The sequence below is a fragment of the Silene latifolia genome, chromosome 3 (genome assembly GCF_048544455.1).
Source record: "Silene latifolia isolate original U9 population chromosome 3, ASM4854445v1, whole genome shotgun sequence".
NCBI lineage: Eukaryota > Viridiplantae > Streptophyta > Magnoliopsida > Caryophyllales > Caryophyllaceae > Silene > Silene latifolia.
This window is the reverse complement of record NC_133528.1, coordinates 79,359,675-79,372,557: the sequence shown is the minus strand read 5'-3', so window position 1 is coordinate 79,372,557 and position 12,883 is coordinate 79,359,675. Positions and strand designations below refer to the sequence as shown.

General features: G+C 34.4%; 3 protein-coding genes across 3 annotated transcripts; 1 reads left to right on the top strand and 2 right to left on the bottom strand.

Annotated features, from left to right (window-relative positions):
* Positions 1 to 636, bottom strand: LOC141649245 (uncharacterized). Its single transcript, XM_074457940.1, has one exon. It carries the CDS (start codon positions 634 to 636, stop codon positions 1 to 3), a length of 636 nt encoding a protein of 211 aa, XP_074314041.1.
* A 3,147-nt stretch (positions 637 to 3,783) lies between these two features.
* Positions 3,784 to 4,620, bottom strand: LOC141649244 (protein FAR1-RELATED SEQUENCE 5-like). The gene has a single exon (XM_074457939.1). The coding sequence runs from the start codon at positions 4,618 to 4,620 to the stop codon at positions 3,784 to 3,786; it is 837 nt and encodes a 278-aa protein (XP_074314040.1).
* Positions 4,621 to 8,807: 4,187 nt separating this feature from the next.
* On the top strand, positions 8,808 to 9,480 carry LOC141649243 (uncharacterized). Its single transcript, XM_074457938.1, has 2 exons — positions 8,808 to 8,905; positions 9,048 to 9,480. Exons 1-2 carry the CDS (start codon positions 8,808 to 8,810, stop codon positions 9,478 to 9,480), a joined length of 531 nt encoding a protein of 176 aa, XP_074314039.1.
* The last annotated feature ends 3,403 nt before the right edge of the window (positions 9,481 to 12,883 follow it).

Genomic DNA, 12,883 nt, shown 5'->3' with positions numbered 1-12,883 from the left:
CTACTTAAGCTTAGGCTTCAACAACTTAAGCTTCCTGACCACCCCATACATGTGTGTCCCTCTGATAATTTGATTCCAACAAGCTGTGACACACTCTTTAAAATCAGGAGTCTTGCTCCACATATTATAGTATTTGAAAGCTCGTTTGTGAGACTGAGTATCAGCAGCAGTGACTAGGCAAGGAGTGTGATCAAAAAGACCTTCAGGTAGAAAATTTGCAAAATACTCAGGTAACTGGACTGACCATTCATGATTCAGAAATATTCTATCCAGTCTACTATAAACCCTTGTTTCAGGGGCTTGTTTGTTATTCCAAGTATAGAAAGCTCCTGTAGAAGGCATATCACTCAAGTTGCAGTCCTCAATGCAATGTTGGAAAGGCTCTGCTTCAGATTTAGTAACATGTCCTCCCAACCTCTCATGTGTCTGAGACACACAATTAAAATCTCCCCCAGTTGACCAGGGACCACTGACCTGCATAGCTACCCTTCTAAGACTGCTCCAAAGTTCCTCTCTCTCTTTATCTCCATTGAAAGCATAAACTAGAGAGTGATGAAATTGTTGTTGTGTGGATTTATCAGTGACCAAAAAGTGCATAAATTGGGCATTGTACTCTAAAACCAAGATATCCACCATAGTGGGATTCCACAATAGCCAGATTCTTCCTCCCTTATGGTAAGCTGAATTGGTGGTCACACACCAATCCTTAAAAATATTATTAACAGTTTTATTAAGATTTTGTGGTTTTATTTTTGTTTCAAGAAAACCAAAAAAACCAACATTATTAGACTGAATAAATCTATTAACAAATTACTGCTTCCCCTCCCTATTCATCCCCCTCACATTCCAAAATCCAAAATTAATCATGGGGTAAGATGGATAGGTTCACTACCATTAATATCAACTCCTGCTCTGGGAGAACTTATAACAACTCCTGCTCTAGGAGGACTTGTGCCTCTCAATACCTCCTTATAGGTAGGAGAAATATGATGTTCAGAGTTGTCCCCAGCTTGTCTTGTTACTCTCACTGGCCTGACTGGAGACCTTGAGCCCCCTTCCAGGTTTTGTATCCTTACAGCAGGTGTTTGAACATTATCTTGTAGGTCTGAACCTTGCTCTTGAACCTGTACAGTAGCCTGAACAGATGCAGTAGCCATACTGGCTGAAGGATTTGCAACTTTCTGCTTTTGGACAGGTCTCCACACTTTATGAGGAACCTGCCTTGATTGCACAGGTTTGCCTTTCCTGCAATTCTCTTTCTCATGCCCAAGTAGTTTACATTTAGTACACACACTTGGCTTCCATTCATATTCAATATCCAAAGTCATTAACTTGTGTTTCTCATCCAAGAATTGAATAGTTTTTGGAAATTTCTGCCCTAATTGCAACTCAACCATAACCCTTGCAAATCCTAATCTAGTTTTTTGCTCAGTGGCCTCATCACTTTTCACATATTGACCTACTAGATTAGCAATTTTACTTAAGCTTTTACCCCAAAATTTCAAGGGCAGCTTGTGAATTCTGACCCAGGCAGGTACACTCTTAACTTCCTCCTTTGTTAATTCAACCTCTGGTGTCCATGGTCTAAGTATCATAGGCTTATTATGAAATAAGAAGTGTCCACTGGTTAGAACTGCTTGTTTCATTTCCTCAGTTTGAAATCTAACTAGGAATACTCCATTTGGCATAAAAGATATTTTAGTAATTGTGTGCTTACTCCATAATTTTTTCAGGAATCCTTCCAAGGCTTGCCAAGGAGGATTGGCCCCCAAGATGAAGCCATAAATAGCATTTTGTCAGTACTCCAATTCATCTTGTACGTCCTCATCAGTTAAATGAAGTAACTCAGACGACTCATCATCAACCAGCTGCAAGATCTTTTTTCCATGTCTCTGGAACCATTCTCCATCATCCTGGCCTTCTTCCTCTTCATCCTCATCCGTCTCCACCACTGCCTCCACAGCATTCTCAATTTGTAATTCACAGTCCTGTAGTATGGGAACCCCTGTAATCTCATTTATACTTTTAGTTTTCTGTCCCTCCTCTACATCAGGTCCCTGTATTTTCTTTGCTTTTTCAGATCGTAAAACTCTGGAAGTAGCAGTTTGTGACGGATTCTTTTGTAAAGAGGATTTCTTAGATGATTCAATAGCCATAGCAATAGATCAGATCAAGGAAGAAGCCCTAATCAGACGGCATCCTCTTTCTCTTTCTATCTCTAGGGTTTTTTTTTCTATGTCTCTAAGGTTTTTCTATGTCTAACACACTTATTGTAAAGTATACCCCTGATTATTTGTAAAAAAGTCTAACACAATTATTTTGCAATCTTGCGGTTATTGTAAAGCATAATATGGATTATTTTAAAACGTAATCTTGATTATTTTAAAGCGTAATGCATTTTTCATTCTTCTTCTTCATCTTCATCCTCCATTTCATTTTCCTCTTCATCTTCTTCCTCCAAAGCATGCTCAACAAACGGATTTGGACAGTTTCTCTTGTCATGGTGTCCCATTTGTTTGCAGTTATTACATATCCTCTTCGGTTTGCTCGCCTTCTCAATTGCCTTATCCTTGTTTGATTTCATTCTCATGCCGCTTCCTTTGTTTTTTGCAATCTTTGGTGGAAGAACAGTAATATTTGATTTTGCTGAACAACCTAAGAGCATTTCCAGTTCTTGATCCTTTGTCAAGCTCTCTTTGGTTGGATTTATTTTCTCTCGGAATTGTAAAAGCATCAAACTTAGCTCCTTGATTTGATTTTCAGGCATCGAGTTAAGAACACTTATTGTTGCATAAAACTCTGACCATACCCTTGATAATTCCAACTTTCTCAAATCAGTGGGATCGTAGTCTTGCAATAACTTTCCATCCAGTCCATACAAAGGCTTTCTATATGATTTCTTCGTCCATCTAGTTTTGATGTCTTTGCTCCGGTATGCTTTGCGATCCTTTTCCGATATAATCCATATAATGTGTTTACAAAGGATTCCTTTCCTCTCAAACATCTTGCACGTACATGTTGTTTCCTTTGATTCGTTATTGTGAGCAACCTACATTACAGTGTAGTTATTTTAAAAGGCAAACATAGTTATTATATAGTTCAACATGAATTATTTTATGCAGACTAGCAATTAACACCAAGGTAGAAGTCCTTCAGTTTTTTAATGCTTAATATAATGTTACAAAGTAGTTTTCACATGATTATTAAGTTATTCAAATGATCAAATGCAATTATTTTAAAGCTTTCATGTAGCTGATTATTGTAAAGCGTTTGCCCAATTATTGTAAAGCATACCTCTGATTATTTTAAAGCTCTCATGTATCTGATTATTGTAAAGCTCTTCCCAAATTATTTTAAAGCATATCCTTGATTATTGTAACAAATTGGCAAGTGTAAAGCATTATCAATTACTGTAAAGCATTATCAAATTAATATATTTATGGAAAAAAATCAGAACAATTGCAAATAAACTCAACATCAATTATTGTAAAGCATAATTGTGATTATTGTATAGTTTTCACATGATTTTTTTAATGGTAAAACACGGTTATTGTATTCTTTTATCACAGTTATTGTATGTTAAAGTAAAAAGACAATTATGTTTATAAAATTGAATAACCTGAAATATTCTATGCTTCTTGTAGGCATCTTCAACATTTATAATGTGCATGTTTCCTTGCTCAGAAAACCCCCTAACGGCACACGAACAGGGAGCCATTTGCACTTGCTTTTGGAACTCATAGAAAACAGTATGTGTGTAGATTTTAGAGGCATGTTTTTCAATCATTGTCTTAGAAGAAACCTCGTGGCAATGTCTTTGTCACTTGCAGCATCAAGAAATCTGTGATTATAGCGTTGTTGTTCCATTGCACTCTGAAAACGCAACCAAAATTCTACAAGTGTGTCATCTATGCTCTCAAATCTTTTGAAATAACTGTTTTGACTCTCTGATCTTTGTGTAGGCTTCAAAAGGCAGCCTAAAGGCAAATCCCTAAAGTAAGCAGGTATCCATTTGTGCCTTTTGCCATACATGTATGTCAACCAAGTTTTATCATTCAACTCAAAGTCATTAATCACTTGAGTCCATTTTTCTTCAAACTCAATGGGTTCCAAGTCAGTATCCCAAACAACTCCGCATATCCGCTCAACAAAGTCAGTCTCCTTACAAATCCGTGACTCAACTTTATCGGTAAGTTTTTTCATTATATGCCACATGCAGTAACGATGTCTTGCTTGCTTGAATACAGAACGCACCCCGAGTTTAATTGCCGGATCTTGATCAGTAAGAATGCACTGAGGTTCCTTGTTGCCCATACAATCAAGGAACTTCTTAAACACCCAAATGAATGACCCATCGTTCTCATGATCGACAAGTGCAGCAGGAAAAGTCACTGATTTTTTGTGGTTGTCAACACCAGTGAATGGGGTGAAGGCCATGTGGTACTTGTTAGTACCGTAAGTAGGATCAAAGGTGATGGTGTCCCCAAACAAGGAATAATTCATTCTTGCTTGTGCATCTGCCCAAAAGATTTTAGCCAAACAATTATCCTCATCAACTTGGTAAGCATAGTAAAAGCCATCTTGTGATTCGAAAAGTGCCTTTAAATAATCGAGAATCATGTCAAGATCCTTCTCACCTATATAACATTTAATATTTCTTTTGAAGTTCTTGAATTCTGTGAGAGATGCACCAATGTTTGCATACCCATTTGATTGTTCTCGCGAGAATTCTAAAAGTCTTGGTAGCCCCGATGTTGAGTTTACAATTGTTAACAATTGTCCGCTTCATGTAAAGGTTAAGTGTTCTTACGTTTTTCCGAATTCCCGTTCTTTGAGTGAGCGAGTCTCCGTGATTATGACCTTCATAAAACGTATCAATAGCATACCCTATTAGCTCCTTAAGGTCATTGAATACAACACAAAACCGTATTTTTGCCTTGCAACCAAATCTTGTTATTTTTGTTTTCTTTGGCTCTCTGAGACCTTTTCCTCTTCTTTTTCTCTTCTCGTGTTTTCAAATTCAACAACGGTTTGAGTTTTTTGCGATCCTCTTTGAATCCATGTCATTGCACCATTGATTTTTTGTCTATCAAACCATCACGGAATCTTGTTTGTGTGTACTTTCTTGGTATGAAACCACAAGCCACAAAGATATAAATTGTAAAACTCTATTGCCTCCTCCAGCTTTACAAACATTAACCCCAGAGCAGGTTTGAAACCATTTTCTACCATCCTATTCCACTCCTCACTGCCACCTGAGTATATCTCAATCCCAGATTATGGATAGTATTTTCTCCCTGTTTCGACGCAATGAAAGAGGTGTAGAAAAAGTTGTTGCATTGGTAGTATTAATTTCAATGCCTGGAAACATTAAAACAGGAGAACTGTTATGGTATTATTAATTTCAATATCTTAGATTCTATACAAAACAAAACAATACAACCTCTGCAGCAGCAGTTATTTTAACGTTATAATGCAGTTATTGTATTATACAAATGCAATTATTCTATCGGAGAGGGAGTGTTTTAGTGAAATTGGTAGCCTAGTCCACCACAATACACACACAGTTATTTTAATGTAGTATTAAAGTTATTTCATTATTAAAGAGTAGTTATTGTAAGGATTTTTTTGTCAGATCCTATAAACTAGTATTTATTATGAAAAAAACAATCTCTGCTACAAGCTTATTTTAATGTTATAATGCGATTATTGTATTATACAAATGCAATTATTCTATCAGAGAGGGGAGGGTTTTAGTGAGATTGGTAGCCTAGTCCACCACAATGCACACACACTTATTTTAATGTAATATTAAAGTTATTTCATTATTAAAGAGTAGTTATTGTAAGGATTTTTTTGTCAGATCCTATAAAGTAGTATTTATTATGAAAAAAACAATCTCTTATTACAGAATTATTTTAACGTTATAATGCGATTATTGTATTATACAAATGCAATTATTCTATCGAGAGAGGGAGGGTTTTAGTGGAATTGGTAGCCTAGTCCACCACAACGCACACACAGTTATTTTAATGTAGTATTAAAGTTATTTCATTATTAAAGAGTAGTTATTGTAAGGATTTTTTTGTCAGATCCTATAAAATAGTATTTATTATGAAAAAAAACAATCTCTGCTACAGCAGTTATTTTAACGTTATAATGAAGTTATTGTTTTATACAAATGCAATTATTCTATCAGAGGGGGGGAGGGTTTTAGTGAAATTGGTAGCCTAGTCCACCACAATGCACACACAGTTATTTTAATGTAATATCAAAGCTATTTTAATATTGTAAGGCAGTTATTGTATTATTGTAATCCAGTTATTCAAATACTAGATATTGAATGATATCATGAATGAAAACCTACATGCAATTACTGTTATGAAAACAATATGAAAACAATCTTCATGCAATCAGTAATTTTTACAAAAAACTTATCAACCTAATAACAACATTATTATATCAAAGATTATGTCACAAATTTACACCGAATTCATCGTTGTTTGATTATCAAGCAATATCATCAAGCGAGTAAGCGTTTGATCGTCTAATTCAAAGATCGTTGAAGTTTGAAATTTATGGAAAAAACACGTAAATCAAGTCAGAATTTGTTATTTGATTCAATTACTGAAGTTATTCGATTATTAAATCAGAAATCGGAAGAAATATCAATACCTTCAGTCGAATTTGAAGAATTAGGGTTTTCGGATAATTGTTGATCAAATTTCGAAAAATTGATAAACAAATTGATAGTTTTAATTGAAAAAATCAAAATAATGAATGAATTGTTGATCAAATTTTGAAGAACTGATGAATTTGTTGATCAAATTTGTTGATCAAAATTTGAAGAACTGATGAAAAAATTTCGCGTGGTTTTGAGATGAAACAGTGTTTGATCGAGTAGAGAGAGAAGGGGGAGAAAGAGAGAGAAAGAGCTGGGAAGATTATGACGGCTCAATTTTTGATAATTGGGTTTTGTCAACTCATTTGCTTATATATGCGGCGGGGAAACTCACGAAAAGTGTCAAACTCACTTGATCTTGCCTCTATATATATATATATATATATATATATATATATATATATATATATATATATATATATATATATATATATATATATATATATATACACTACACATTTAAGAATGATCGAAACACGAACCATCGAGGATGTGGAGAAATAACTCTAACTCAAAATTGTGCACATGTAAGTGTTCCACACTATAAAAGGAGAAGAGAATAATCTGTTTTTAAACCAAAGAATTAATGTACTCATAGCCAATTGGTTTTGGAATAAACATCTAAATACTTTGAAGTGGACACTCTCTCCTCCTTGATTGGTGCGACATAGGCACATGTGCAAATTTGATACTCTACAAGGTTAAGAATCAAAACAATTTCCTCCCAAGAACCTTTGAAAGAATGTTGAGTCTGTTCAACGAGACCTTTTGCTAGACTTGAAATTTTCGCTAGTAGATCAGACCAAACCAGATAAATCATTTAATCTATCTAGCTAGGCCCTCATTTTACATAAAAAAAATTATAACGAAATATTCAAATTAACTCAAATGAAAACTACCAGACTCAAATGTATCACACTATCAATTGGCCAAATCAATTTGATTGGATTGATTTTTGAGATATGAAACTCATGAAATAACAATTTTTATGTACAAAAAGTAACTGTAGGTTAGTAGTCTTCTAAATGTCTTGTTAAATCATCAAGATATAGGAGATGTTTTTTCCATGGAGAGACTTGACTTGTTTGCATTTTACCTATCATTTTTACGCCTTTGTGGCATAGGTGTATTTTGTTCTCGTCACTTGACAGCCCAAATATTTCATTGGTCTCTTGGAGTCGCTAGCCTTGGCGCCTTGTTAATGTTGTGGACGATGACCTTCCGTGCACATTTTACCGTACTCTACCAATATGTTAATACCCAACGAAGATATCTCATCTTTTCTTGTTCTCGACTAGAATATTTCATTTCCATATTTTGTTATTTTATATTTTTTTTGTTTTAGTTTGTAAGTATGGAAGAGTGAGCCATAGAATGTAAAATCCTCTCTTTTTTTTTCCATTTTTCCATAAAAAGTAGTTTATTTATCCTCTATAATAGTTGATGTACTCCCTCCGTCCCGGTCAGTTGTTTACCTTTCTATATTGTGAATATATTTTTAAAGGGTAGTTTGATCTTTCACATAACTTATTGTTCCAACCAAAGTAACGCGACTTGATAAACCCAATTTGTGACCCAAAGATACCACCAGGAAATCCATTACGGAAATTGAGTTCGCCCAGTAATTGAACTCGATTAATAGATGGCCTAATTTCAGATAACCCCAATCGACTGATTTGAATTCAAAGAAAAATCAATATATATATATATATATATATATATATATATATATATATATATATATATATATATATATATATATATATATAAAAAGAGGCTTTTTTCGGACAATTCTAGAGACTCCAACTTTTTGAAAGCACGATTTTTATTTTTAATAATAAACTCAGCTGAAAATAATTATTTTTGAGCTAATAAAATAAGAGATATAGTAAACTACAAAAAAGATTGAGTTTTATTTTTGAATCCTACGTAAGATAAATTACATTCGAATCTCCAACATACCTCAATAAAATAATTAATGCCAAATAACTATAATCATTATTAAAAAAATTTAAGTGATAAAGTTTGTAATTGTATTAGTGGAAAAGATAAGTTTTCAATTTTGCACTGATATAGTTTTACGCCTAGGCATATATTTCAATTAATAATATTAACTAAAAAATAAATGCAAAACTACCTTCCACCAGCAGACTCTAGCTGGTACTGGAGAAAGGTTTGCCAAGTCAGAGATCTCTTGAAAGATGCTTACCAGCAAAATGAGTGGTCAGTCCAACATGGCCGTGGTTATACCATAGCCAAGGGTTATGAGTGGCTCAGAAACAAAGGAATACCAGTACAATGGGACAAATTCATTTGGCATAAATGGACGGTACCTAAGCATGCTTTTCTAGTGTGGATGTATCAGCACGGAAGCCTCAACACAAATGCTAAACTTAAAAGATTGGGGGGTTGTGGAGGATGATACCTGTCTCATCTGTGAAAATGCAGTAGAGAATTTGGATCATCTTTTCCTTAATTGTGAGTATAGCAAAAGGGTCCTCCAACAAATTGAGATCTGGTTATGTTATCCTCTTCCAGTTGAGAATCTTATGGATTGGAGAGGAAGATTACCAGGCTCGAGATTGAAGAAAGGGGTGATGAATGCAATCCTGAATGCTGCAATATACCACATATGGCGTCAGAGAAACCTCAGCAAATTTGAATCTAAGCTGTTAAGACCGGAGAAACTGGCACATAGCATTTTGACGGAACTGCGGTTGCGAGTAAAGGGTGTTGCTAGGAATGCCATTGATGATTGTGATCGGAGATGGTTAAGTGGAATACAGATTGCGATTTAGGGTTTACTAAAAAGGGGAAGAACAGTATACGGGGGAAGAAGATGGAGTAAGGGGATGATCGGGTTTTGTTGGATAAGATTTTCCATTTTCTTTTGTTGTTGGTTCTTATTTGGTTTGGGCCGTTTTGTGTAGGCCGAGTGAGTTTTGTGGGTTGCTTGTGTAACCTGATAGTTTGTAATGCCTTCTTTTTCTTTAATTCAATATACTTACATTTTACCAAAAAAAAAATAAATAAATAAATTATCAAACATAAAATAATATATAAGAATAAAATAAAAGTTTGATTATGATTATAAGGGGTAGTATAGGTATTCAATACCAATTTGTTTATATATGGGAGACTTGCTCCCACCGTTGGCAAATTGCATGTATAAATATCTCCTAATTGGTACCCAAGATACTCCGTATAACATTAGCTGTGTTTTTTTTTTTCGTTTTGTATGTATGTGCACAGTATAGTTAACATTATTTTGTATTGTCTTTTATTGCTCATTTTTATCTACAGTTTAGTTATGAACTTAAATTATTGTATTATTTCATATATAGAACTAATGGTATTGCTCTGCTTTTCTTTTTAGGGATGAGTACTAACAATTCAGAGTGATCATATATTTATAATGCTCGTCATTCATATGATTCTTCAAACAAGATCATATACAAAGGTAAATAGTACATTGATAATTTAAGCCTTTGACTATATTACTCTTTATCAAAGCCGATTTTACTCTCTCAATCTTAATTCACTTATTTTGATTGTGCGGTATGCTTTGCGCATAACGTATGTCAATGCCTTGCTATTAGAAAATCCAGCTTTGAGCAAATTGCACAAATAAAACATTATTTTGCTAATATATTAAATCTAGATGAGTTAATAAAGTTAAGCAAATTATAAAGCTTGCTAATCATGGGCGCGTTCCATTCCCAATTATTTGAAAATATCTGTCAAAGACTCATACATATTAAACTCGAATACGGGTCAGACTACAAAATTTAGATAATTACCACATGACTTTGATGCAAGGTTTGCTAGACCACTCAAACGGGTTGGATAGGTCGGCTGGTGAGGCGGTTCATACATGTTAAACTCGAATACGGGTCAGACTAAATATGGGTAGGCTAATACGGGTCACGGGTCGAGGTAGAATCAGAATACATGTCAAAATATAGATTGGTATGGTATATTTTATTTGTCAAAAGCAATCATATTCAATAATAATAATATTATAATTAATATTACTTACCATACTTATAGTGAAGAATTTATAAAAATTATATTAATTTAATAAAATATATAAACTTGATTTTTCAATTACTTTTGTAATTTAAAATATTTAAAATAATAATAATTTCTAATTATTCTTCAAATATAAGATATAACATACTCTGTATAATATACTCCCTCCTATTCATTATATTCTTCCCTATTTCCTTATTCGGATTATTCGGGTTTTCTTCCCTATTTCCTTTTTTGGGTTGATTTGTGTGGTCCAAATTAAACTGTATGTGAGATAGTGTGTTTTGTGTGATCCAAATTCACTTTCTTATTTCTTGTGCAAAAAGGAAAGGGGAAGAATATAGTGAATAGGAGGGAGTATAAGTATTAATATTGAATTAGTCAAGGCCTTTATTTAACTCATTAATTATTTATTCTACGAAGAAAAACTTACATTTTCCAGATGCAAAAAAAACTACATTTGTACAAGCTCACTTACAAACAGAACATTATTTAGTTACTCGTGCATGACAATTATAACTTTTATATACACAAATCATAAAAAAAATGTTAATTTATTTGTATATACTCATATTCTAAAAAAAAATATTTCAATGTATTTGTATATACTCACATTCTCACGAGAAAACTAATGTTAAGAAAGTAAACATAACTTCTCAATTACGAAGATACAATTAGAGACGAATCAATATTATAACCCGTACAACGTGCTTGAAGGAATAAGTTGGAACCTACAACCTGCTTGAGCAAGAATGCTGATAATAATATGTACGCCTACCAAGTACCAGCCCAGCACACAATTTGGGTGTGTTTGGATTGAGGGATTTGAAGGGAAAAGAAAGGGAGGGAGAGTAGGGGATTTAAAATCCCTAGTTTGGAGAGCAAATGGGGGTGGAGGGAAATGGACGGGGAGAGATTTGGAGGGATCCAATTTCCTTCCTCCTAGCCTAATCAAAATCTCTCCACAATAGGCAAAATTTGGAGGGAAATGTTATCCAAACAACCACACTCCATTCCTCCTCCCCTTCCCTTCTTTACCTTACTTTACCTTGTGTTTGGATAGCAAATGTGGAGGGAAAGGGAGGGGAGGGTGAAAGAGGGAAGAGAAAGGGAGAGAAGGGAAGGGGAGGGGGAATAGAGTGTGGGTGTTTGGATACAATTTCCCTCCAAATCTTGCCTATTGTGGAGAGATTTTGATTAGGCTTGAAGGAGGGAAAATGGATCCCCCAAATCTCTCCCCCTCCACCATTATTTGTTATCCAAACAAGGGATTTTAAATCCCCTACTTTCCCTCCCTTTCTTTTCTCTCCAAATCTCTCAATCCAATACTCCGTAATTGTTTCCACATCTAACCAATCAAAAAGGTGTCATGTAAAATAAGAAATCTAAACTTTCCATTTTTCGTCTCGTCACATCGGCTTTCCCTTCTACGATCCAAAAACACTAAGCATATAGATATGAGATATCATATCATATAGCTTCCTTTAGATGAACAAGGACAAGGAAAAAGAGAAGGGAATCAAATACATGACTTACAAAACCCATTTTAAAAGTAGGTGTGTTTCTTCTTTGCCTCCATCCTCTTTAGCCTTTTGACCGCACAAAAGTACGCCTTTTCGAGCACTCATCTTTTAAGATACTAATAGTTTGCACATAAAACATTAAACAAAACATATCAGAGAGCAAGCCAACAATCATCATACAGATACAAGGAGAGATGTCAGTAAAGTGGTGATTGGTTATATATACAAATCCAGGACGAGACATATACTCCGTCCGCCCTATAAGGATTTTGGTTTCATACCCTACAGGCTACAGGTACATGAGTGCACATTGAGTTAAGCACAACATAGTGGCCGAATCTCAACTACGGAGCATACTCACTCGTCACTTTTAAGCTTATCTTCTTATCAACCGAAATTTTCTAATTATACGGACAATTTATTAGAAGACCTGGCAAAACAGAAGCGAATTTATAACCAATCAAAAATCCCCAAAACTCATACACGGTTTTACACCCAAAAATGAAACAGCCATAATCAAACTAGGTGTAGTGACTACAGTACATAATATACGATTTAGACACGCAAAATACTGGCTAGACCTGGACCCAGACATGTGAAACAAGTAACATGATTTATACTAACCTAAAATAGATCCAACCCAAAC

Coding starts and splice junctions, on each gene's coding strand:
- LOC141649244 (XM_074457939.1), bottom strand. CDS start 4,620: ATGATTCTCGATTATTTAAAGGCACTTTTCGAATCACAAGATGGCTTT.
- LOC141649245 (XM_074457940.1), bottom strand. CDS start 636: ATGGTGGATATCTTGGTTTTAGAGTACAATGCCCAATTTATGCACTTT.
- LOC141649243 (XM_074457938.1), top strand. CDS start 8,808: ATGCAAAACTACCTTCCACCAGCAGACTCTAGCTGGTACTGGAGAAAG. Junction 8,906..9,047: donor GCTTACCAGCAAAATGAGTG/GTCAGTCCAACA, acceptor TGGATGTATCAG/CACGGAAGCCTCAACACAAA.